Source organism: Aspergillus tanneri (assembly GCF_003426965.1).
Source record: "Aspergillus tanneri strain NIH1004 chromosome Unknown AapTan_8_pilon_pilon_pilon, whole genome shotgun sequence".
Lineage (NCBI taxonomy): Eukaryota > Fungi > Ascomycota > Eurotiomycetes > Eurotiales > Aspergillaceae > Aspergillus > Aspergillus tanneri.
Genome location: NW_022984635.1, coordinates 2,771,340 through 2,797,513, shown reverse-complemented (window position 1 = coordinate 2,797,513; position 26,174 = coordinate 2,771,340). Strand labels below are relative to the sequence as shown.

General features: G+C 47.7%; 7 protein-coding genes across 7 annotated transcripts; 2 read left to right on the top strand and 5 right to left on the bottom strand.

Moving 5' to 3' along the window:
* Nucleotides 1-2,636: 2,636 nt before the first annotated feature.
* ATNIH1004_011509 (uncharacterized protein) lies at nt 2,637-3,246 on the bottom strand (the record flags this gene model as incomplete). Its single annotated transcript, XM_033576071.1, has 2 exons — nt 2,637-3,038; nt 3,100-3,246. The coding sequence occupies 2 exons, from the start codon at nt 3,244-3,246 to the stop codon at nt 2,637-2,639; spliced, it is 549 nt and encodes a 182-aa protein (XP_033421926.1).
* Nucleotides 3,247-3,855: 609 nt separating this feature from the next.
* ATNIH1004_011508 (uncharacterized protein) lies at nt 3,856-4,156 on the bottom strand (the record flags this gene model as incomplete). The annotated part of the gene is made up of 2 exons (XM_033576070.1): nt 3,856-3,954; nt 4,007-4,156. 2 exons carry the CDS (start codon nt 4,154-4,156, stop codon nt 3,856-3,858), a joined length of 249 nt encoding a protein of 82 aa, XP_033421925.1.
* Nucleotides 4,157-8,636: 4,480 nt separating this feature from the next.
* Nucleotides 8,637-10,667, top strand: ATNIH1004_011507 (terpene cyclase/mutase family protein; the record flags this gene model as incomplete). Its single annotated transcript, XM_033576069.1, has 1 exon — nt 8,637-10,667. One exon carries the CDS (start codon nt 8,637-8,639, stop codon nt 10,665-10,667), a length of 2,031 nt encoding a protein of 676 aa, XP_033421924.1.
* A 2,970-nt stretch (nt 10,668-13,637) lies between these two features.
* Nucleotides 13,638-15,641, bottom strand: ATNIH1004_011506 (GMC family oxidoreductase; the record flags this gene model as incomplete). Its single annotated transcript, XM_033576068.1, has 5 exons — nt 13,638-13,687; nt 13,735-14,236; nt 14,295-15,174; nt 15,230-15,259; nt 15,307-15,641. The coding sequence occupies 5 exons, from the start codon at nt 15,639-15,641 to the stop codon at nt 13,638-13,640; spliced, it is 1,797 nt and encodes a 598-aa protein (XP_033421923.1).
* An 842-nt stretch (nt 15,642-16,483) lies between these two features.
* Nucleotides 16,484-17,530, top strand: ATNIH1004_011505 (sterol desaturase family protein; the record flags this gene model as incomplete). The annotated part of the gene is made up of 1 exon (XM_033576067.1): nt 16,484-17,530. One exon carries the CDS (start codon nt 16,484-16,486, stop codon nt 17,528-17,530), a length of 1,047 nt encoding a protein of 348 aa, XP_033421922.1.
* A 1,009-nt stretch (nt 17,531-18,539) lies between these two features.
* On the bottom strand, nt 18,540-21,232 carry ATNIH1004_011504 (putative glycosyl hydrolase; the record flags this gene model as incomplete). The annotated part of the gene is made up of 2 exons (XM_033576066.1): nt 18,540-19,937; nt 19,994-21,232. 2 exons carry the CDS (start codon nt 21,230-21,232, stop codon nt 18,540-18,542), a joined length of 2,637 nt encoding a protein of 878 aa, XP_033421921.1.
* Nucleotides 21,233-23,265: 2,033 nt separating this feature from the next.
* Nucleotides 23,266-25,209, bottom strand: ATNIH1004_011503 (glutamyl-tRNA(Gln) amidotransferase, subunit A; the record flags this gene model as incomplete). The annotated part of the gene is made up of 1 exon (XM_033576065.1): nt 23,266-25,209. The coding sequence occupies one exon, from the start codon at nt 25,207-25,209 to the stop codon at nt 23,266-23,268; it is 1,944 nt and encodes a 647-aa protein (XP_033421920.1).
* Nucleotides 25,210-26,174: the final 965 nt, after the last annotated feature.

The following is a 26,174-nucleotide window of genomic DNA, read 5'->3' as shown; positions in this document are numbered from 1 at the left end:
GTGTTGCCTTTACTGGTTGAACATACCATCTATTGCACAGGCCACATATAAACTGCCTACGCGCATGACGGACAAGAGATATTAATGCCTGTTCAGTTTGTTTCATTGAATCATCCGCCTTGTCTTGGTGTGGCGCGTCTCCATATGTAAATAAACCAGGAGAGCAAGGAGTGGGTGGTCTGGGCAGTCGATTGTTTAATAACTCCCTAGTTATCGGAGCCGTCAAGTGGCGGGGCAAGCCTGGATCTGAGACAGATGGATAATCCAGTGATGCAAAGGTTTGATCAAATAATAATAAACCTATATCATCCTCTTCGATACTATGGCCTATATTTGAAGGCTGGGAGAAAGAGCTTGCAGAGACAGCCGTGGTGTGTGACTCTTCAATACTTTGATTTGTAGATATAGCTGAAAGAGTCGATGCATTACCGGTATTCTGAGATGGATGTCCCGGGTCTGTATGTTGCGCCTGCTGGACAGTAATAGGGGGACTTGCTGCAGCGGCTGGCGAGACTTGAGGAGCTTGCGCGGCTTGTAGTTGACTATTTCGGGTGGTAGGTATAGGCATACGTTGTTGCTGCTTTCGACGTTGTATATTTAGGGGCGGACGCTTCCGCTTTGTTGGCCCCTAAATTTAATATTAGCAGAAGCTACAACAAACCCTTTAAGAATAAATCACCTTTCTAGGCTGCTCATTATAATCACCATCCTTATACAACGTATCCTTTGCTCCATCATCAGGCTGTGAAGAATCTGGAAGGCTGATGTAGGAGTCCTGTGACCCAGCTAAATAACCTGGTTGACTGTGAACCCCAGATGGCCGACGGTTATCTGGACAACGGCTGGTTATACTAGTCGACAGTTGCTGAGTATTATGCCTTCTACCAGAGACTGAAGAGGTAGTTTGAAGGGCCATCATGTAGCAGTTAAACAGAGATAAACGTAAAAGTCTCTATGTGTGAGGAAACAAGAGAAAAAAATATTTTCGTCTGATACAAGGCAAATAAGCCACTGTTACACAGTGGTCCTGCAGATGGTCTGGGGTAAAGCAAACAACGGCCAACACATCGCACAAACAAAGATATTCTCCATTGATACAGGGTAGAGAGAACGGAGAACCCTGCTTGAATGCTAAAAATCCGTTTCCGGCTAGTACCTATATAGGTTGTAAGTCCTGAAATCCTATAATATTAGCAAGTTTGGACTAACTGGTATTAAACACTGTCACACTCATCTCCAAGCAATAGACCCCATTAAGCGAGCCTTCCATTTTCACTCCCTCTTTAATTCCACCTGAGTATAATTACTTAACAGTCTTCTTGGCTTCGAATTCTCCCTCCGTTGCGGCGCTTCCTAAACTCCTTATATTACTTTGGAATATGCCTGCGGGAGCTGCAGAAATGGGGACTAAGCGGCTGGGAGAGCGCTTGTTACTCCATCTCTGTACGGGCTCCAGTGCTGCCCCAGCTGCTCTAAATAATTCTTCGAATTACTGGGCCTGTTCCTGGTATAAATTAGATTCCTGCTAGCCTTCCGAAGGAAAGACTACCTTAACCTTGAGAATAAATCTTAAGAGCAGTTTAACTAAAAGGTAAACATCCATTAATTTACTATTGCACTAAAAACCAAATAACAGTATAAACATCCTACAGGCACCAAAATGAATATTACATTTTTTTTCCCTACCCAGTTCGAGAACCATAAAACAACAGAAGGAAGCCAACCATAGATTATCTGAAAAATCCTTTTTCAGCTTGCCTCTGCATACACCTCCTCACCCTCCAGAGAATCAATAATTGCAGCTCTAAGCGCCTTCGGATCCTGGTTATCAGTGTCAAGAACTTCATCTTCTCCTTCCATGTAGTGAATTTTTTTGTCACGTATAACCCAGCGACTAAGATCTACTGCAGTTGTTTTATCTTCCTCAAGCTCTAGAGCTGCCATTTCAGAAATCAGCCCGGGCATTGCTTTGTTCCGCCTCCGGTTTAACAGATAGGTATTAAATGACTTCGTTACCCGGTACTCATAGACAAGTACAACACGGGTCTGGCCGATTCGACAGACACGGCCCACAGCCTGGTCATTAACCGACCTACCTGTGGTAGGCGAGAATAGATGAACATTCCGACACAGATGTTGGAGATTTAGGCCAGCTAAATTGATGGAATAAGTGCAGATTAACACCATGCATTTTGCCGGTTCTCTGGTGAAGGAGTGGATAATTCGTGACCTCTCCGAAGTGTCAAGGGCCCCATGGAACACGACAGCATCAATGTTAAGCTCTCGCAACACAGCTGCTATGTAAACTTGCTCTGCTGGCCATATAGCCTAGATAATTGACTTCTCCCCGTATAGTATGACCTGGTCCTGGATAATGGGTAGAAGGGCCCTCATTTTAGGGGATCCTCGCAAAAGAAATTCCAGTTTTGCTGTTCGGTGTACGTGTGTCATAGTGTGTGCTGGGCTATAGAAAGCCCGAACACTATCTGCGCCTTCTTTAGTCTCTTTTCCCTCTACCCCTTGCATCCACATGTCCACTAACCTGCCCTCCTTCAGGCACTGGAGAGCAGGGGCCACATTCGTTGCACGCACTGTCTCGCTCTGGAAAATAAAGCCGAGCTAACTGGACAAAAGAACTAATTTTCGCAGTTTCCCGTTGTGGAAATGGAACTTCCCGGCTGTGTTCTCATCTTCGACAAACAGGCCCCGAATATGTTTTTTTCAGCAGCTTTGTAGGTCGCCCTTTCATAGTCATCAAAGCTGGCACTCACAATCTGTTTCTGTGCGCCCGGAATATCGCTGCCTATTCTATGTCCAGAGTTAAAAGGAATCTCGGACGTCAGGGTTCGCCTAATCATAAGCAGCTCGAGGATCCATCGCATTCGCTGTCCTGCTACTTCGCTTCCCACCTCCGGGTGCAATATCCATTGCTCAACAACTTCTTCGGATGTCAGCATTGCTTCAAACTCATGGCCAGCTGGAAGCTGGAAAATTTTTTCATTCCCGTAGCCTGCAGTTGCTGCATCTTCTGCATTATACTGCCCAGCCCGAAAAATTAGAGGCATGTATCCCCTAAAGTCCAAAATAGAGTTATTAAACAGTGTAGCTGGCAGCAGCAGGTTGAACTCGGCCCGCACCCACTTGGAAACATGAATGTGACGAGGTTGGGTTGCGAAGGGTATGGGTTTCGTCAAATACGGCAAGATTAAAAAGACCAGCAAGGGAATACTTCCAGTTGTCTGGCATCTGTGGCCTATCCGGGTTATAGTGCCTGTCGTGTTTTTCACACCATACCTGTCAAATAATTGTCAGAATAAAGCTAGTCCATATTGGGACATCATGTGAATATATATACCCAATACTCCTCATAGAGGGGTTGGGCAGAACATCCTTCTGAATTCATTCAATTCTCACCTCCATACCAATATCCCATATAATCGGACAATAATATGGCTTTTGGTGGACCAGAATCATGTGACTAGATAGGGTAAAACCTCCGCGTAGCACACGACCAAAACAAGAGAATAATCAACATAATCAAGAAGAGCCCAACCAGCTCAATTCATTCAATTAAGACCTTTTTACCAATCGTACTCTATTTCCTCTTCGGGATTAGCCGTATATCTAACAATACCTTAACTGCTGGTGGGCCGCGCCTTGCATTTAAGGTTTGATAGGAAGTTAATATAACTGCCCTAGCATTCCGACCACGACCATCAAAGAGAGGATGATATCTTGTCAAACGCTCACCAATTGAGAATGTTCCATACTCCTTTTGTGATCTGAAGTCTCCATAGTACACATAGGTGTGAAAGAGACTGCTCATTAACGCGATTTCCGATGCCCACTGGGCAATCAAATTTGGGGGACCACAATTAGGAAAGGACGAGCCACCGGAGGGGCCTCCTTGTGTTTTACTGCTGTCTCATATGCAGTATTATAGTCAGACCAGCACTGATATAGTTAGTCTAGAAAATGGTTTCTCGGGCTCCCTAGATACACATACCTTGAGCATAAATGCAATAGTTTCCCAGGTCTTGCCCAGACCAACTGCATCGGCAAGAATTGCTCCACGGATATTCGCATTGGCTCGAAACTGGGCCAGCCCCCAGACAGCGACTGGTTGCCAGAACTCTAATACCGCACTTCGGACCATTCCTCGCATGCGAGGAATCTCTGCGCTTTTAATTCCCAGCTCTCAACATGCTTCTTCATGGTTCTCTCGTTGGTATAACTTATTATCAAACCAAACCCGTTGAGCTTCCAGCATTTGAAGTCCGGCTTCTGTGGCCTGCATAATCATAGATGGCTGGGTACTAGCATCAACTTCATGTAACAAAGCATACTGCACATTCTCTCGTTCTTCATAGAGAGTTGGATCAAAAATGTCTGTATCGGATGCACTTGCCAGCTGCACCGCTGGGCCATCTTTTTGTCCTTTTCGCTTTGAACGCTTTTTCTTAGATCAGCTACTCTCATTCCGGGGGGATGGGATCTCATGGCCGTGCTGGACTCTAAGCTCCGGGTGCGTGGTGTCTGCCCGTTGAGAGTCGACGATGCGTCAGTCTATCCAAGGATTCCAGGGACGTTTACCGCGCTTTCGACGTATCTTGTGGCGGAGTAGGCGCTGACGATATTCCGTCGGAGATAGTTTCTGCTGTAAAAATCGGACGATACGGGGGAAAGAAACTTGATATAAAAGATTTATACAAAAGGTTATAAATGTATTAGTAGGCCCAATGATACGGGAGTTGCTTGAAAAGTGGTTTTGCACGTTCTTGCTTTTTGACGAGGAATTGATATTCACCATTATTGAGTGTAAATCTTATATAGATAAACCCTACTTTAAATTATAGCTATCCTAACCTAATGCAGTGTATTCCAACACCTGTGATATAGTTTTTGATCGGTACTTCTCTTATTCCTATAGACATCTGCTTGCTAGCATTCTGGCCATACTTTGACAATTCGAACATTTACGCAAAAATCAAGCCAAATGTGACAGCATTGAGCATCCCTTTCCCAGTCGAATTCTGGGTTCGACAGTTCAAGATCGAACTTGTAAAGTATCTTTGCTGTTGTTAATCGTAAGAGGCGCATACTCATACTTTTGCCGGGGCATGAATGGGTTCCCACGGAGAATACAGAGTATGCGCTGATATCTGACTTTGTTTCCTTTGTATTCCAACGGTCTGGGTAGAACCTATCCGGGAATTCCCAGTACTCTGGGGATCTTTGCAATGAGAATCTATCAACAGAGACTCTTGTCTGTAATAACCATTCGTCAGTCTTACTAGTCTGCCCGAAAAAAGGTCTAGTACTCACCCCTTTTGGTACGTATAGCCCATCAATCACCATTCCATCTGATACTCGCCCACTAACATTGTTTAATGGTGGCAGGAGTCTAAGGCTTTCATTAATACAAGCATTCAGAAAAAACATGGAAAACAGTCTCTCATCAGTGATCTCCTGGTAGCTCCTAAATGTAGTTCGCAGTTCATGTTGAAGCCTCGTCAGGTATTCTGGGTGTCGTAGAAGGTAATAAAATGCTGCGGAAACCGCGGAGCTGGTGGGATCATAACCACCAATGCTAATAGACACAGATGAGCTTCCACGGAAAGCTATTATTGTTGTAAACACTTACTGTAGCAGACTTATCTGATCCAATGCACGTCTGGTTTGAACACTTTCATTCGATTCTTTGCCAATTGCGAGCTTCCGCGCGACTGCTGCCTCCCTGAACTCACTCTGCGTGGTGAGTCTGCACGATGGGGTCAACTCGACTCACTTCATATAAAGTATGGAGGTTTGCTTACTGTAGTATCTGAGTGAAAGCATTATGGGGCAGCTTTGGAATTATGGCGAAGCGTTTGAGCAACTTCAATAGTAGGGTGCCAAACGTCGAAGCTCCAGGGAAACGACTGACGTAAGGAATAACGTCCATAAAGATTGAGTACGGCTTATCCAATCGAAGAAACACCTCGAAGCTCTCTATAGGTCTATGGTTAGCAAAGGCCTGCCGGTAATATAATATAAAATAAGCGATCCATATCACCTTTCGTGCTCATCGGTATAGGATGTCCCAGGAAAAAGTGTCCCATGCAGCGCCAGACCAGATGATCTAGTCTCTTTGCCAGATTGTAGGATTCCCCAGTTTGGGATAAGACGGTCAACGCCTCCATCAACCTTTGCAGGTAGGATTCATGGATATTTTCTTGTTCTTGTATTGAGAATGTGGACACGATGCTTTGAACCTGTGATCGTACATCCTTATGCTGTGTTTTATGAACCGCTGTTTGCGCAGTTGTATTCCTAACTAATAAATCGATCGCTACCCTGGTCTTGTCTGCAGAGAGAGAAATCCTTTTATTGTACTCATCTGTATAGATCGTGTCTCGCGCACTTACGGTGGCAAAGGAAAGCTCTGTTGGAGAAATACGAACTACCGGGCCTTGGACGATCAATATGTGCCCTGTATCTCTTAGATAACTTTCTTACCATATTTCTTATGTAACGCACGCGTCTTTAGTAAAATTCCGCCGGTGTAGTGTGCATACATAGTCCAAAACTATGGTGGTTATTAGTGAAGTTTTAACTTAACATTTATATTCTCACGGGAGAGACAGCCGCTATTCCGGGGCCTGGAACAGTTGATAATCTATGGAAGTAGCGGTCGTAGATAACTATTGCGGCAGTTGACACTATTGCCTACAAGACGTAAGTAAGAAATATCATTTCGTGATTCAGACTGACCAAAATCGCGATTGCGAACGCGGACATTGTGGTCTAGGAATATTAAAAAAATACGCAGTTAAAAATACTAGATAAACAGACTGCCTTGAAAACTATATATTGACCTGAGAATGCCCAAATCCATCAGAAACTTGCGGTCCTCGGCTGGGTTTCTCCTTTAAATATGATTCCATAATAGCTCTGGTGTCTGCACCCCGGTACACTTGGCGGCAGCGTCCTGTATATTACACTTTGGACTTGTCCATTATGTGGAATTAATCAGACCTCAAAGCAGACATACCTAGTGACCCACAACCTCAGTGCCCTAAAAACACTAGTATTCCCCATGAAATCGATAGAGAAAAAGGCGCCATTGTGGCGGGAAAGTGGACAGTAGAATTATGGTGGGTGATGTTCGGGAGATTCAAGGTATTTAGAAAACAACTGGTAATTTTTGGGCTGGCTGAGGTTGTGGGTCACATAACCCAAACTGCGCTAGCGGGGCTGATATTCTTTTCTACCGGGGCTGCCTGACCTGTGTTTGCCCTAGGTGGGATGCGTGATACACACCATCGGCGAGCTGCACGACGAACAAATATTTAATAGGCCATTGATGTGACTCAGAGGGGGGGAAGAAGGCAGTAAGTTCATCGAACAGCTGCACGCAACTAGTTGCCTAATATGGGAAACGATACTTGCTTGGATGGTTGACTCGCGCGCACCTCTCTAGAATACAGGAAAAGTGGTTAAGTACTCAGGGCTGTGAACCCTGCACGTTAGGTAATCATCTAAGATGCAGACCATTACTTTATCAGCCGTCAAATCTCCAGTTCTTCATACACCGTACAGAGTACAGGGTTGGAAGTAGGTGAATATCCACTACCTAGTACACATGTACCTTAAACAACGGCGATGAGGCACTGTTCAATGTCCGTAGAGACAGGAACAGTCAAAACATGCAAGATATAATGGATAGTCAGACACTTGCACCTTTACCCCCACGAACAAACTTTTTAGGTAGAATTGCATCATCAATTTACAGCTGCCCAGATCAAATTACAGGGGTATCTGTCTTCTCGGAGGCCGAAACCTGCACCATTGACCCCCCTCTACAGAGTAGGGTTGTATTTACTGGTTGGCCGCGACGATGACCACATCATACAACTAAAATGGTCTAATACCCATAAGTAACTATTATATGCGCCTGCGGAAGTTTGCTAGGTCAGGTCCTTGATCCACTTTTGCTCATACGCTGTCAAATTGACATTTCCTTACAGTATGCAAAAATTAAACCTGAGTCCATCCTTGTTAATCTGATTGATGGTTTACACCATGAGACCAGTTTTCAATTGGATGCGCTGATACTCCGATTTTGACCCCTTCCGTTGAATACATTTTTTAGCTATGCACCTTAAGGTACCCTTTCTGGAGATAACGCCCACTCTCGTGCCCTTGCGCTATCAATTCGACAGTCCCTAGGCCAGCATTCAGTGTGTAGGAAGTTATAGAAAACCAAGGAGGACTACGACATATACCCGCAATAATGAAGCCTGCCTAATTAAATCCTGTGCCTAGGGATAATACAGCTATATTCCTCGGTGCGTAACACACCAGCCAAGCCAATCGACTGGACCTCGTTTCCTTTCTTTTTCCAATATTGTCATTACTTTTTTTTCTTTCTTGTTTTCAGGTTGGGGGAGGGTACAGAATGACGCCAGCTCCTTCCTCGCTGCCCCGCAAATAAAGGAGATTAAGTACACCGTATCTGTTAATCTATTCCTTCTCCGTAATACTCTCATGTTTTACTATCGAGAATATTTCTGACAGAGCATTTGGTTCACCACAATTGCATTCATTATCGTGAGTTGTGTTGTTGCGAATACAAACAAGGTAAAGGAACGAGTATGAGTACCAACGAAGCAACCATCTCCGGGGCTCGCTCTGCTCTCGAAAGAGCAACAAAGTATTCATTACAGCACGCAAATGAAGACGGTCACTGGTGTGGTGAACTTCGCTCAAACGCGACCATAACAGCCGAATATATATTTCTCCGGCAAGCGCTTAGTCTAGACCAGTCAAACGATTCCGAGGCACTGTGCCTATGGTTGCTGTCTGAGCAGCATCCGGATGGTTCATGGGGGATTGCCCCCGACTACTCTGGCGATGTCTCCACATCAGTTGAAGCATACCTTGCTTTGAAATTGTTGAATGTTCCGCCAGAACATCCAGCAATGGGTCGAGCTTGCAACTACATCCTAAGCGTCGGGGGTGTGGCCAAAGTTCGCATATTCACTCGAATATACCTGGCCATGTTTGGTCTTTTCCCATGGGATGCAGTGCCTTGTTTACCAGCGGAGCTTATCCTGATGCCTTCCTGGGCCCCAATCAACATATACAAATTCTCGTCGTGGGCACGAAGCACCATAGTACCCCTTGCGATCGTGTGTCACCATCGACCTATATACGATTTACCAAATGGAGCACTTGTTGATAATCCTTACCTCGACGAATTGTGGCAGGATCCTAGCATTAAAATGGTTCCCTATTGCCCCGGGGAGCTCTGGAAAAGTGATAAGCTTGCTTTCACTTTTTCAATAGTCGACAGCATGCTACACTACCTAGGTGGTCTGAGGTCTTTCCCTCTTAGAGGTTACAGTCGGCGTTTGTGTCTTGATTGGATCTTAGAGCATCAAGAGGATAAAGGAGACTGGGCTGGAATCTTCCCGCCCATGCATTTAGGATTGTTGGCACTGACGCTAGAAGGGTTTGGGCTCACAGATCCACCTGTCTGCAAAGGACTGGAGGCAGTGGAGAGATTCTCATTGAACGATAGCTACGGAAAAAGGGTTCAAGCCTGTGTCTCCCCAGTGTGGGATACGATCCTTATGTCCATAGCATTATGCGATTCTTCCATACCAGGAGACAATGACGGACTGAAAAAAGCTATCAAGTGGATTCAACATCGCCAACTTCTGGTACCTCGTGGCGACTGGCGTGTCTACAATCGTAAATTAGCATCTGGCGGCTTCAGCTTTGAATACTTCAACAGCTGGTACCCAGATGTTGATGACACTGCAGCGGCTATAATTGCATTTGTCAAGTACGAATCTGAGTGGACAGTCCAGAGTATAGTTCTCGCGGTTTCGTGGATCCTTGGAATGCAGAATCGCGATGGAGGATGGGCGGCCTTTGATACGAACAACGATGCGCTCTTTTTGAACAAAATTCCATTCAGCGATATGGACAGTCTCTGCGATCCTTCTTCGGCTGATGTTACCGGACGCGTGTTAGAAGCGTTCGGCTTACTGATTCAGAGTCCATATAAAAAGCAACTATGCTCCAGTTTAATTGGTCGCATACTCCTATCATCCGGTCGAGCTATCCATTATCTTTTATCCACCCAGGAATTGACAGGGAGATGGTACGGTCGCTGGGGCTGCAATTACCTATATGGCACCAGCAATGTTCTGTGCGGGTTAGCTTACTTTGTTGGGCATACAAGTCAAGTAGAGAATGCTATAGCAGCGGGAGTGGAGTGGCTGATATCTGTCCAGAACGCAGATGGGGGATGGGGAGAGGGGCTTGATAGCTATTTATCCGCTGGTATCACAGCAAACAGTGACTCAGTAGCATCGCAGACAGCATGGGCAGTTATGGCCTTACTCTCCTACCTACCTCCAACAGCACGGGCTATTGAAAGAGGAATAGATTTCCTCGTCCAGTCACAGGGGGAAGCAAAAGAACACGGTGCAACTTGGTCGGAGACCAAATACACAGGAACAGGTTTCCCTAGGTTCTTCTACCTTGGGTATTCTCTATATCCTCATTATTTTCCCATGATGGCCCTGGGGAGGTACTTGCAACAGACAAGGACTAATGGATCCTCTCAGCTAGGGAATTGGTTGAAAGAGAAGTTGGAGAGGTTGAATACCTAACAAGTTTTGCTCCATCATTCGGCTGTCTCAGGTACTCCCCTCCGCCGGCAGAATGATACTCCCTATTTGGAAACAATATAGCAGATGGTGGCCACAGAAATACTTCGATGTTTAAAAGTACTTTATTAAAATTATAGTAAAGAACCCTGACTGCTTAATAACAGTGTCCTATACTTAAGACCAAATAAGTAGATCCATGCACACGGCTCCAGTAGAATCACACTAAGGATCAATCCTGAATCCGCTCCGCCACAGTCCTGCTTAAAATTTCTATGTATTCTTCGCGACTAGTAGACGGAGGGTTATAGCACACCTGGATCCCGTGAGGCTGAAATTCCCGCCCAAGAGCATCCATCCGGTCCCCCTGGGTCCCTAACGTCAAACAGGTATGTATATTTGGGCGTGAATGTAATCTCGATCCTACGGAGTGGATATGCCTGTGCCACGGCTGTATGCGCAAGCGCACGCAGCCAATTTTCTTCTTCCTGTTGAAAGTCCTGCAAGCCATCAGCACACTGTTGGTCCTCGAGTGTTGGGTCTCAGTGGAAGACACGAAGCTGTGGAGCAAGCAGGTTTGGGACTAGGTGAATATCTGCGGCACTGGTTCGGTAATCAGAGCTTGTCGATGAGGATGACAGGCTTAATTTTACCAGGTTCTCAAACTCGCGCAGATCAAACCCGACCAGGCCTCCCTGGTTTATACAGCTAATCTTGATGGAGCGTAGGGTAGTCTTGTGAATAACCAGGATAGGATATAACGTGGCCAGGCTCCATTTCTATAAGCCTAATACACTGTGGCATGGTCCAAATGTGTATTCAAGAGTAAAATCCTCCAGGTTAACAGGCCACCTTATGAGATCCCTAAGAACATCCGGCGTCTGAAGAAAGCTCCGTAATTTTAGTGCAGTGAATGAGGCAGTCCCTGCTTTTCTCTATACCGGCGGTTAGTTAAAGTATTAAGGAAGCTTTGTATTTCACTACAGTTCCATAATTATCGAAATTAATCGCTAGATAATACTTAATCTGGATCGCGGCTAACAGCTTACCTGCAGATTTATCCAGGTCAGAGCGTCCCCACAAACAGGCACGCCTTCAAGTTCAAGGGTTTGGATACCCTGAGGCTCGAAGCGGGATAATGTCTCCACTACCCGGGGGAGGCTCAAGTTGTACGTGTAATCGCTCCGGAGAGATAGCAAAGTCAAGCCCGTGATGTGCTCAAGTGCCAATCGAAGGAGTATCCATGCTCTCTCATCTATCCCCAATCTAAAAGTTTCAAAGATTTGGCAGCGGTAAACCAGGTAATAAAATCCATCGCAACATAGAGGTACGGGTTCGTCCGATGCCCCAGACCCACGATATTTTCGTCTGCGTAGTGGATTATCAGGCGCCGGTATAGGGGCCAAAGGGACGGGTTCTCTCTACAGCTACGGTGCATGAGCCTCGAAAGCTGCTTAGGCTGCAAATGCGTGGGTTTGCAGTGGATGATAAGGTCTGCATAGAGGTACTGCATGGCAAGGCGATTAATGCGTCGGCAAACTAGACAGAGTGCAACTGGCGTCTCAAGAAGTTTGCCATGTTTGTAGCCATAACAACGCATAGGCGTATTTATGTAAATAGAGGATGCTGCGCAGATAATGCTGTCCAGAAACTCATCGGGTAGTCGAAGGATAAAGGCCCGGTCGAGAAGATCTTATTCTCTAATATTCATCACAACCGAGCCCTTTCTTGTGGCAACGTTATGGTATCAGGCATTTGATGGACGGATTATTGAAGTGAAGTTCAGCGTGGTAAGATTTATACTACCCTGTCCTCACAGCTTTCATTGACATGGTCCATGACCCAGCGTAACGTGCCGCGTTATTATCTGTCAACTTATGGCTATACGTGGCCAGGATTATGTGACTAAGGAAGGGTCAAAAAGGCCCTCAAAGAGCGAAAGAAAATAATAAGCACAACCATCATAATCATCAATATAATTAAGGAAAGCCCAACCAGCTCAAAACCATCCAGCTAAGGCCTTTCCAAAATCTGTATCTTTTCCCCTATTTAGTGCTAGCCGAATATCGGACATTATCTGTCTTGCGGCCACCCTGATTAATCATTTTGATTTTTACTTATATTTTTTATTATGTTAAAGAAATGTTATTTAATAAGCTTATAATACATATCTCTTTTAATAAAAGCTAGTTTACTATTATTAAATACACTGATTATCGAGTAAATTTAACCCAATATAAAGAATGTCGAGTACTCCTGCGTATCGCCGAGCTGGTCCTTCTGGTCAGCCTTCCGGTATCTCTCAATAAATTCGTGGTCGGAATCTCTGGGAGCCAGTGGAGTTTCCTGATGTATGAAGCGCTGGCCTCTTGTTATATCACGGAAGCGGAATTTACAACAAATAATTTGGCCGGTGAGCGGCACCTTATATTTTATTAAACAGTGGTGCAGTCGTTCACTTTTGCCAGGTCATCAAGGGTACCAGGTTCCTGCGCAATCAGGTAAGGGTCCTTGCCACGCCGACGCCGCGGGATATCCTACTTGCTGAGGATGGAGGGTGCGGTTCAGTATGAAAAGTTTCCTTTCTTCTCGGAATATAGATTCAAACTCCAACCAGCTAGGATCGAGAAAAGCCTTGAGATCAGGAGCTCGGAGACAGCGCGCATTCGGTGAAGCTGACGACACAGTTCGCACTGGCGTCCATCGTGGAGAGGTTAATTACTATATTCATGTAATCTTCCGGTCTCAGCTTCAGACTAATTATAATCTAATTATGCGCATTATTTCGATAACTAGGTGCACTACAGTGGCAGCCGAAATATATGAAATCACCGAGCTGCAACATATGTCCTGATAATATCATAAAATACAGTACTTATATCAGTCTACGTCCAGTTCTGCGAGATGGTATTTCTGAAATACCATAGATAGCAATACATCACCTTAGTCATACAGCATCCACAGATGAGTAGTTTAGCCACGACATCCGGTCATTGTATCCGAAATCTTCTCTGCCAGCATATCTGCACACGGTCACCATCACCTTCAGATGAAGGGGGACATAACTTACACACGGTGGACTGTGGATGTCCTGGAGGGAGCAGGGGAAAGGCACTGGCGTCCACCACGCGCAAACCATGCACCCCAAAGACACGAGCTTGACTGTCGACTACCGCCATTGGATCATCGTGCGTGCCCATTTTGCAGGTACAGGAGGCATGCCAGATAGGCATGACATGGTTCTGGATATATTCCAGGATTTCCGCATCGGTGCTCACGCCGTCTCCCGGGTCGCACTCGGGGCCGATGATGACCGGCGACATGGCCGTACTATGGAGGGCTTGCCGAACCCGTTTCATCATGGCAATGGCTACCTCCTGATCCGTCTTGGTAGCGAGCCAGTTGGGGTTGATAATGGGCAGCTGAGCAGTGTCCGCCGACTGCAACGTCACATTCCCCCGAGATGTTGGAGCAACCAATACCCCCAGTATGGCAGCATACTGATATCCATCTTTGGGCTGGTTGAAGTACGGGTCCAAGAAGGCGCCGATGTATCCCGGAGCAGAGATATACTGCCATCAGATGGTTAATGATATCCAAGGGAGAAAGCGTCAACGTCAGCTACCTTACCTCGGCTTCCGGCCAGTCATGGGGAAACCGGGCCAGGTCGGCTCTGGTTGCGTTGGAGAACCGGGATCGCAAGCCACTGGGGATCTTCTCCCACGCCACATAGTCTGACAGGTTGCTCGTAAACATACCCCGGCGCCTGATTGCCCACTCGAGGAAGAATTGGACCATGGACCAGGGACGGAGCGTGAAGTTCGTAAAGGTCAACACCCGGACCCGGTACGAGGGGCCAAAGAATACATGATCCCACATATTCTGTCCCACTCCCGGTCGATCCGCAATCACCTCGATGCCATGGTCGTGGAGGATATTCGCTGGGCCAACCCCCGACACCATCAACAGCTGCGGTGATTGGAAGGCACCGGCTGAGACCACTACCTCGCGCCGGGCATACAGACGGAAAAGCTCCCCAAAGTGGTTCGCGACGAGCACACCCGTGGCGCGTTTTTGGTCATCAAATGTGATCTTCTTGGCCAGAGTGTAGGGATACACCGTCAATGATGCGGGTTGGTTAGTCTCCAGGAACGAGGTTTGCGAGCTACTGCGAGTCTGATCGCGCGGCCGGATGGTAGCAGCCGAGTACTGGGCCCCCATCACTGACCCGCCGTTGAAGTCTCGGATGTCATCAATCCCAATGGCATTTATACCGCGTTTCATCCAGGTGGAAAATGCCATGGCATAGTTTGGATATGACACCTCGAGCGGGCCCCCGTGCGGATCGTACACGCTGGGATCAAAGCCGGCCGTGGCATTAGGGAAACGAGCGGATGCATTCGGGGGAGTAAAATGCACACTGCGCTGGAAATACGGCAAGACCTGGTCCCAAGTGTAACTGCTATCGTTGACGGCTCCTGCCCATTTGGCCATAGAATCGCGAGTTGGTCTTTCGAGTCAATCTGTTAGAAATAGCCGGGTTATTCCTAGTGGTAGGGGTATACCTTTGATAGATCATAAAGTTCATGGCAGATCTACAGACTAATCAACTCCCATCCCTCCAGCGATATGGATGACCTACGATCCCCCCAGGCATTTCCCTCGTGCGTAGTGGATGAGCCGCTTGTTGACCCCGGGCTGATGCTGGACCACAAATCCCCAGTCGATCAAAGATTTCAGGTGTGGTTGCGAGCCGGCTCGAAGGGGACCTGTGGCTGGGATGGCAGCAAACGACTTGGATTGGTACCTCCCACCAGCCTCAACCAGAGCGACGGTGAATTCCCTCTGGGCCAGTCGCGTCGCCAGCACGATACCGGCAGTTCCACCGCCGACTACGACGTAGTCATACGATGCTGGGGAGAACGCCGTCACGGGGAGGATGAGGAAGACAAGGAAGATCGGGCGAATCATCTGCATTGTGAATGTATGCTGACCTTTTCTGGCATTGTTTGGAGTTCTGTGAGTTCCAAAATATGGCTGACGGGAAAGCATTGCCTTGTTAGTCTCGTTCTCATCATGAGGAAACTATCACCCGTCGTGCCTGCCTACTAGGCCACCAGCAGTTCTACCATGCCTTGTTAGTCTGATACAGGGTATAATGCTGCCTCACGTCCTAGTCAACATTCCCCTGTGGAATCCGGCAAATCCCGACTCGTGTTAGATGTCATCTCATTGCGTTCAGCTGAGTGAGAGTCAGGGATAGAAACATGTGAAGTCCCAACAAAAGGCATCAGAAGAATCACTCCGCCAACGACAGGGCTTCCCCAGACATAAGAAGCGGCTGATCCAACTCATTCATCACAGTCTGTGAGGCCATCGCAACCATTGCCCTTTTTGGGCCAAGTGGGGTTGGGATCCCCTCCAAATTGCCCGAAGCGGAAATGCTCATTGGTCGACGATGGCAAAAACCCAAATATTAGTCGCGCCCCAAAGAATCAGGAACCATTGAAACTCCCACTGTCTGGTCGACGATCAGGAGTGAAAATGAAATTCATCGCCTGCGTTGGGGAAGAGGGAGTTCATATGCCTTCCGAGGCCCACGGAACTGTTTGGATTTCTCATCACCTTGGATCGACCACTTCTATGCTGCAGATCACTATACCCCAGACAGATTCCTATGGTTTTGATCCTCTATTTCACATGCTGACTTTCGTCTCTACCGTCCGACTGGGGCGGCTATAAAAACCACATCCCCTGTCCACCCCCACGGGGTAAAACGACCAGCCCCAAACTCCCACGATTCTTGACTCGCGCCCACGATGACTTTCCAGCCGAATCCCAAGGACTCGATGAAATCCACATGGCGTCTGCTCGACCGCAGTGAGTGGACCATTTTCCACTGGTTCTATGAATTGCTAGGCATCCATCCCACTTCGCTAGATAAGGATGTTCCTGTCCACCCCAAGGACGATAAGGTGCCATGGGTGCCCGAATGGCATCTGCACCGTTGGGTGTTGGTGCACGCCTTCATTCCCCTGGCCATCCACCATGTATACACTTCTTATACTGGCTATAATCTCAGTCCCCTAGCCGCCTTTTTCTTCTATAGTGCCGCCTTCAAAGTCATTGCCATCCACGAGATACACATCCTGCGTCGCATGGGCCATATACTCGGCTTCCTCGACGGCGACCAGCATGAGCGTGATGGTGTGCCCGACGTGGGCGTGCGAAAGGTGGTGCACTCACTGATCTCTACCTCTACCTTCCGTCCCATCTTTACTGTGTTTCTCAGTTATCGCAGCAGCCAGGCACCTGCCTCGATGAACTGGTGGTGGCTGCCACTGGAGGCTGGCTTGTACGGCATTATTTTGGATTTCTGGTTCTACTGGTATCACCGACTTATGCACGAGATTAATGGTCTCTGGAAATACCACCGCACCCACCACCTAACGAAGCATCCCAATCCGCTGTTGACGCTGTACGCCGACTCCGAGCAGGAGTTCTTTGATATTGCCGGCATTCCCTTAATGACCTACTTCACCATGAAGCTGATGGGTATGCCCATGGGGTTCTACGAGTGGTGGATCTGCCATCAGTACGTAGTCTTCGCTGAACTGGCCGGCCACAGTGGACTACGTTTGGTGGCGACGCCGCCCAACACGCTGTCGTGGCTATTGCGAATCTTCAACGCCGAGCTAATCATCGAGGACCACGATATGCACCACCGTCGTGGCTGGAAGAAGAGTGCCAATTACGGCAAGCAGACGCGTCTCTGGGATCGGGTCTTTGGTACCTGTGGGCCGCGTATCGAATGCTATGTTGAAAATATTGACCATGACAACCAGGTGTCGATGCCACTACTGTGAGACGAGCACGAAATATGCAAATATGGAGTGTCGCCTACGCCATGTGATGATTTTCTCCGTATGTGTTATGCTGCAATTCCTTTAAGTGAAGGATGTACTTAGATGATGAAATCACGACCTCATACCAATAGAGCCTCTCAATGTTATTTTCCATACTGTAGTACGGTTTCTACGTCTTGAGTTCCAGTGTCTTTGCGGAATAATTTCTGCTTAGTGATCTTCATCTGCTGCATGACGATGCAAATCCTGCATGCTGCCGGAAGCAGCCACACTCTACAGACACCCGAAGTTTCAGTGGGTTGGACTTGGCGTCAGGTTCCTAGGCCTAATGAGGCAATATCACGTGCTTTCACTAGCTGACGGGAGTTTTCTCCAGCTGTTGCGACCTCTTCTTCTCTTTCAATACATTACGATTCACTGGAACTCTCCCTCCTGTTTCTGTTTCTTAGAGGCTTAGCCCACTTAACAGGAATATAAGATATAAAGTCTAGGATTAGTTACCGACTGGTCCGTGGCTAGTTTACTACTAATAGAATATTATTTACCTTATTAACATGGAATATCTCTTGATCGCTTTCATCATCCAGAAATTCATGCTCGGAGAATTGGACTTGGTTGATAAGGGGGCAAGAGCTGGTATTGTAACTAATTAGTTAGAAACTACTTGAATACTAGTTAGGAAATGATATTCAATTGAGGATAATACAAGATAATTAATTCATTATTAGTGTGTATTTAAAGCCCAATCGGACTTGACCTGCTATCTGAACATGACATCCCAAATAGTCCTAGGCACCTGACGCGGTCCGACCCACCTAATCGCGACCAGTAACACGTACGGAGTAGTCAGAAAATTTATATTTAATTCAAGATAACAAAGCAGATATGTCCTCTATATAGCCATATTCGTCTGCATATCCATAGAGTGCCAATAATACAGTTCCTCAGACTTATCACATTCGTAAAGAATCAATCAAACATACAGCTTATTGGTAGACCAGATAACCGTCTAATTCCCCCCCAATATAACACTCTTAACATTATTCCCCTCCAACGAAATCACCCCCTTATACTGAGCCACATCCACCGTCAGCGTCAACTTCTCCTTTGGATAGAGCGAAACGTAATTATCCGACCAGTACACGGGAGAAATCTCCTGCTTCGTATCCGGATCGATGACAGACAGATGCAAGAATACAGCAGGGACATCGGACTGGTTCTCCAGTGTCACTTCCATATGACGCATTCCATGCTTCCCTGCTGTGGTCGGCTTTATGCTCGCCTTGACAGACGCAGGAGTGACACTGCTGACAGCTGAGAGGTCTGCATATTTGGTAACCGGGGTAGTATACCAGTTTGACTGTTTCCAGTCGAGAACGTCATTCTTAGCTGAAAGCCAGTAGACATTCCGACTGAGGATATTCCCTGACTGAGCGTCCTTGAGAACGAGTCTGAGGAATCCAACCTGCTGGATCTTATCCCTTCCAGCAAGCTTAGCGACCAACTTCGATGCATTGGGCGCCGTATCGACGGTGACTTCATCATGGGAGATGGATTTCCCCTTGCTATCGATGAGGTCCACAGATACGATACGCTTTCCTGTCCCCTGGACGGCATGGCTGATCAGATAGACTGTATCCTCGCTATAATCGAACGCGACATGTTCGAGACGCGCACCAACTTTAGTACCGAAATAAGACCCCGCAGGACGGAGATAGTAGTCAAAAAGCTGCCAGTGGAGGTTCGGCCACGCGCTGTTCAACATCCAGTACACGACGCCGGTCGCCGGACGCGAAGCATTCTGACGGGTAGCGAAGCCCTCAAATTCGGCACGGGTAGCCTCGTAGTCCATCATCTGCGCTTTGCGCACGTAGTCTTCCAATCCGGTGGGTTTGCCGTATCGACCGAATAGCGCCTTGTTGTAGAGCTTCCGGTTATAGAAACTGGAGTCATACCGGGACATATGGTACTGATTCTGATTTGGTTTCTTCCAGAGACTTTCCAGGTCCTGAGGAGACATGAACTGTCTCATACTCGATAACTCCGGAGTACCGACACCGGCACCCTCTTCGGACCCAAAGCCGAACGCGGCGCCTTGTTCATCGTGGTACCAGTAATTCGGTGGCACCCAATCATACGGACCGTCCATTTTCATCCCCGATGGGCCCAGCTGTTTCGGGTATCCGCGTTTACTGGCGGAGGCGATCACGGGGTTCGGCCAGTCCATACGATTCAGCGCGTCGACGTAGATGGCAGTGGCTCGATCGTTCGGCCAGAAATCAGACCCGACGAGGAATGCAAGCATGGATGGATGCGCCTGCATCATTTCTGCCTCGTGGAGCATGGCCGCGCGAGCGATGGGATAATCCTTCTCGGTCCATTTCTCGCCAGCGGCTTCGTCGTTGTACTGCAAAGGTCAGCAGAGAACACATTAAATAGATTTCCATGATGTGGGAAACTCACTTCCCATCCCTCCCACTTATCGCAGCATTCCCATCCAGCAATCACCATCAACCCGACACGATCGGCGAGTTCATACAGCTCAGGGTGTTCCTGCTTCCCCTCCAGACGGACAGTGTTCAGTCCCATGTCCAACATGTACTGGAAGATAGTCTTGACGCGCTCGATATCAAAACGCAGGAACATGTCTGGTCCGTATCCGCCGCCTCGAACTTGGAACGCGTGACCGTTGACGGTGAACGCGGTGTCATTGTGTGCGTTCACTTTAGATGTTACCTTACGGATGCCGAAACGCGTCGGGGCCGCGGAATCGGACACCTGTCCATCGCTGAGAGACAAGTTGAGACTGACGGTATACAGGGGCTGCTGTCCCCATGCAGCAGGCCACCAGATCTGGGGGTTGGACACGGGGACCGCGATGGAGACGGTGGTGTTTTGATCCGGACCCAGTTGGAATTTTTGAGACAGTTGAATTGACTGCGATCCATCAGGGGACTGAATTACCCCATGAACGAGACCAGTAGCAGCTGCACCCTCGTGGTTCTCAATATCCGCTTTGATGGTGATCGTGGCTTCCTTGGCATCTGTGTCCTTGAAATCCGTCACGACGCGCGGCGCGGACAGCGACACGGGTCCGGTCTGTTTCAGCTCGACATTACGCCAGACACCCGTGCCATTGTCGGGCGGGTAGGGGTTCCAGTCCACGAAACCCTGAGCAAAGTCCCGCAGATAGTTGGTGGGATAGGCCTGAATGAGCAGAGCATTTGCACCTGAGTGCAGATGCGAGGTGATGTCGTAGCGATGGCCGCCGTAGGACCCTTGCTGGAACTTGTTGGAAGCCACCTGGACGCCGTTGAAGAAGATATCGGCCTTGGATCCAATACCGTGGGTGACGAGGAAGACATGTTGGCCCTTTGGGGGGGATTGAATGGTCATCTCTTCGCGGTACAGCCAAGGAGAACGGAAGATGGTCTGGTCGACCGACTCCATGTTGTTGGAGTACCAGAGATGGGAATCATTGTGGACGCTGTTCTCCAGGAGTCCCGCAAAGACGGTGGCTCGGGAACCGATGCGATACCACTTGCTGACATCGGCATTGGGGAGGGACAGCTGCGACAGATTGTTGGGGGCATGTAGGCTGGATTGGAGATGCCATCCTGGAATGACGGCGGTGTCACCGGGAGAGCCAACGAGTGCCAAGGTCCCGGGAAGCAGAGCCAGGGAGGCCAGAGGAGCCCACATGGCAGTATTGAGATACTGAACTCTGTGTGCAGTGGGTAAGTGAGACGTGAGGTCGATGAGATGGTTAAATAATGCAGACAATAACGTTTTCTAGTCGCGGTACAATGCATGGTTACATTGTCGATCCTCATTCCTTATGCGCCATTCCGACAACGGACTTGATTTATCCTCCGTCGGCGATCTGGGGAATATTACTCCCTCTAAGAGTACGGAAAAATGAAATACAGTATATTATGTCTCAGATAGGATACTCTATTCCCAGATATACTAGTTGATCCATCGAGTGGTATAGGTAGACTGGATATTATCCCTAGAAAACATTCACCACGCAACAATAAAACCACCGGAAATCATCCCGACCAACACAAAATATTAATAATGGAACCGTAGTAACAACAGTACAATATGGACCCGACCCAGCGGAAATTGATTCATCATTGCAGGAAGTCAAGCCCCATACGAACCGCGCAGACACTAATTGTTGACTAAACAGTAGTCTCCGCCGGTGTTTTCGGGAAAGACCCGCTGTTGACCGTTCTGGCAGGAATTTCTTTCAGGAATTGCTCTGGTTGAGGGCGATTCCCCAGAATGGCAATTCCATATCTCCGCACATTTCCCCGGTGAAATTAATTAGATGGAATTCGATAACTAATGCAATCCTACAGAGCTAGCATTTGGCGGTTCGGCGGCCCTGTTCAGGTCCACCGCGTATGTCTCAATTCTTGGGGTATTCCCAGCCCACTCACCTTATTCATCCATCGAGAATGCCAGTTTCTATTAAGATGATAGAGCTTAATCTTCATATAATTGTACAGCTGGCGGACTCGACATTTATGACCTCAAGACCAAGTGAAATATCTGTATCAAGCCCTGCCGTCAATGTCTGACCGTATCGACGATCCGCAAGTCTAGACCAGTTGGCGGTATATATATAGGCAAACAGTGAAGTGTAAGAACAAAGCACAGTCAACACTAGTACAAACTTAAGAAATATACAAATCTTTCTACGAAGCATTTAGATATGTCCAGTCTTAAGTATCCTTTCTGACACGACAGTGACAAAGACCTGCCGAGGATAATACTCTCGGTAGAATGCCTTGCTGGGGTACGTCCAAGCCTTGACGTATACAGTGGATGACGTCGCAATGTCGATTACGTGCAAATATTCCAAACACTTAATAACTGTCCCAGGCAAGGATGGTTGGACCGCGGAACAGTGGGCCGATGCGCTTCTTGAACAACTCTTTCTTGGTGACAGGAGACTCCATATGACTATCATCTCAGAGGTAGAAATTCATCAGCACTCTCTAGCGCCGCATTCATATCTACACACTCGTGGAGCTATAGGAGGGCCACTGACCCTTTAAATGGCTGTCGGTCGCCCAACTTTACCTCCTTAAAGAAACTTTATAATCTCGGAGCAAGATCTTAGAAACAACGTGAAGTCTGGAGGAAACAGGGATTCATGAGATACCTTGTTCTATTCAGTTACATTGTTTACTATCGTTTGATTGGTGGAAGAGACTTCTACAGTGCCCCTACTATGCTTGCAGTGAGACTTTCCTCTCAGACCTGTTAGATATTAATTATCCTCCTGCCAACTCTATACATTCTACAGGTCAAAGATATTGATGCGTCTCGGGTAGTGAACTTCCAGTTTGAAACTACCTTAAAATGGAAGTCAGCATGGAGAAGTTGACTACACACCTTGTAAGTTGCCCCTAGCAAGTAGCTACGAAGCTTATATTCTTGTGGTGCATAATTGGCTACCATAAGGAGATAGCAAAAAGGTGTATATGTTTGGTCATAAACAAAGTGGGAGACCAGCCTGGCACCTAGAGGGGTTCGATTCAAGTGCGAGACATACACCACACTTGCTGGGAAAGAGGTCAATGTGCCCATGGTATAAATACATAATAAAGTATATTAGTAACCTGCATATCCTCTATTCTGTAAAATTAATAATACCCAAGTCATACGCTTCTTTCAAAACAAAAAAGAAAAAATAAGACAAATCTTTATTATACCAGGCTTCATTTCATATATAATCGAGGGCCCGTCTCAACAGGCCGCAAAATTCCCTTCTTCCCTAAGCCCGCTACTAGATCCGCCAGAACATGATCACATCCACGTGCCATTTGCAGCGCCACAGTCACAGGCAAATACTCCGTCTGCAGCGAGATAGTACTTTTATATGGTGACTCCCCCACTGGCACAACGACTTCCGGGGAACCTGCAAACACAGCAATGCGTCCTGTAGAGAACCCGAGGGGAGGTGCATCAGGGGGATCAAAGTACTGGTTGCGGTAATTCGTAGATCCCGTTGAGTAAACACTGACAAACAGGCCCTTGGAGCATGAGGACTCATCCAATGCTCCGTAGCCGGCAGTCTCCCACCAATTCCGAAATTTGGTCATGTTGCGTAGAGCTACCTCGTACGATGCGTTGCCTCCGTTGGTTTGACCCCATTGCCAACGGGCTAGGGGACCGGGGTTGATAAAAGGGCGACGACCGTAGTTCGCAGCTGCATAGTCGGCAAACAGAGGTACAGCCAAATGATTGAACTGGTCCACAGACGTGAGTGTTGCGTACGTGAGGTTGAGAGTCTCTTCAAGACTGGGGGCGGTATCGGGATGTGTGTCCTTCCATCTCTGGGACACATTTACGGTTGTCTGATTGGTCCGGAGAAACTTCTCCAGGTGCTGCACAAAGGTGTTGAGCAGGCCATGGGCCTCCGGAGTGATGCCCGCACCGTCCCATTCATTTCCCCCGAGATAGATCTGGCGAGGGAAGGATGTGTAGTTTCGGCGGAAGTGCGGATACCATGCATTGGTGACTTGAGCCCATAGCTCGGCATTCCGCGCAAATACACCTGCCGTATCGATTGCTGGGGACAAAGGAAGCACATGCTCCAGGGAAATGGCTCCCGTAGACGGCCGATTGCCATAAACACCCTGGCTAGCTGCGGGAGAGCGCATGGAGCCACCAGTATCGCTTCCAACTGCAAGGTCCAACCAGGAATATGATCCAATAGCAGCTCCAGAGCCCGAAGAAGAGCCACCAGGAGCTTGGTATCCATCTCCGCGGGGGTTGAAAGGGCAGTGGAAATCTACCCAGTCAGCAGTCGGTCGATCCCCGTTGGCAAACTGGACTGTGCCAGTCTTTCCCACAAGAATGGCACCGAGATCTAATAGTCTCTGAACTGATGGAGCAGTGTGATTTTGCGTTCCATATAAGTAGTAATAAGAACGGCTTCCACCGCTAGTCTTGAGGCCCCTAACGTGGAAAATGTCCTTGACGCCTACTCGTAGACCAGCCAGAGGATACTTTGATGTGGGCGTGTAGTACAGGCGAGAAGGAACTGCCACATCTTTGGTCATGGCGTTTTCTGTGACTGCAGGCATTGGCAGGAATCCTGTTTTCTCGTCACTGATGGCAGCTTGAATGAAGGCGAGATTGTCGTCAGGGTATAGTCGGTATGCGCGGAACACCTGGCCCGTTGATGCCGAGACGAAATATGGGCCACTTGGAAGGTCTTTACTCAACTGCGCAGGAACAGTTCCCGTAGAAGAGCTGCTGGGAAGGCCTTGTCCTGTCATGAGCAGTTTGTTTCCAGTCGATTTGAGCACTGAAACATGGTCACTGATAGAAATATTTTTCCCTCCTGTTCTTTGACTATTTAGAGTTAGAAGAACCGTCCGTAGAAATGCAGACTGAAAGACATCATCGCGCTGAGTGTAGTCAGACAGCAGGGAGTCTATACGAGTCGTAGGCGTAATGGGGATGACGGAAAACGGAATGATATCTATCCCCTCGACCAGAGACATATCAAATAGGGAGGAATTATGCCCCTGGATAGTAGACACAGGAATCCCACTGATGTAGTACGGAATACCATTGAGAGAGATCGTTTGGCCGTTAGGGACGGCAGCCCCAGCGGCAGCTGTGACCAGAGACAAGAGAGCGCCGATATACATGAGAAGGAGTTGTTGCCATTATTTGGAGGACAGGGTTGAATCTTTTATAGGTGAAGCTGTGGACCTCGCGGTACACAGATATAACACCTTCTCTCTGGAGCCGGGTTCCACAAGTTGGAGACAGGTAGATACTTCACCACCTTGGCCGATAGCAGAAGGTACTCATAACTGATCGTGATAATTATCCAATTGGTTGATAAGTTCTCCGTTGTCTGTCTCTCTATTTACATAATTAGATCGATTATTTAACGGAATCTCTTGCATGAGTTTGGAGCATTACCCATGTGCGACGGAGACACCGGATAGCTTGACATAAAGATCGGCAATCGATGTCGTATCCAGTAATCTATGAATACGACTATGCACAGGATAGACAGATAAGCACGCAAGAGATAAGCGAGTTGCTGCCTTATCTCGGTGGCGATGACAAGATGCCAAGGCAATAATGCGGTCTTGGCTGTGGATATCTTCGTCCGCCAAGGTACCTGCACGACTCTGATTGGAGTCAACTGTATGCGGAGCAGCGAGCAGTGGCTTCTTTATTGCTCTCTTGACTCAGAGATCCTCTGATACCTGTAGAAAACGAATTGGCTCTGTAGATTGATGGGTGCCTTGGTCTGATAGCCTTATTGGCAATCTTGCTGGTACGAGCTGACCTTTCGTACATATAATGTCTAGGAGACCCCCCCCCCCAACCCCCAAAAACCATTCAACCATGCGAGCTTCATATTTCCCAGGATAGGAAATGCCATCCGAAAGTAGAACACACTCTTCGATATCCTCAATGATTTGTGAGGTCGGCAGTCGATGAAGCTTTTGGCTGTCTAGTTGACGCGAATATGTGGGTAATTTCTCGTATTGCCAATTTCGCCATACTTTCTTAAGAAATGACGCAGTTCCGACAAAGCGACAGAAAGGGTCGTCCAGCCATCAATGGAAAGAAAGAAATCTAGAACGGACCACGA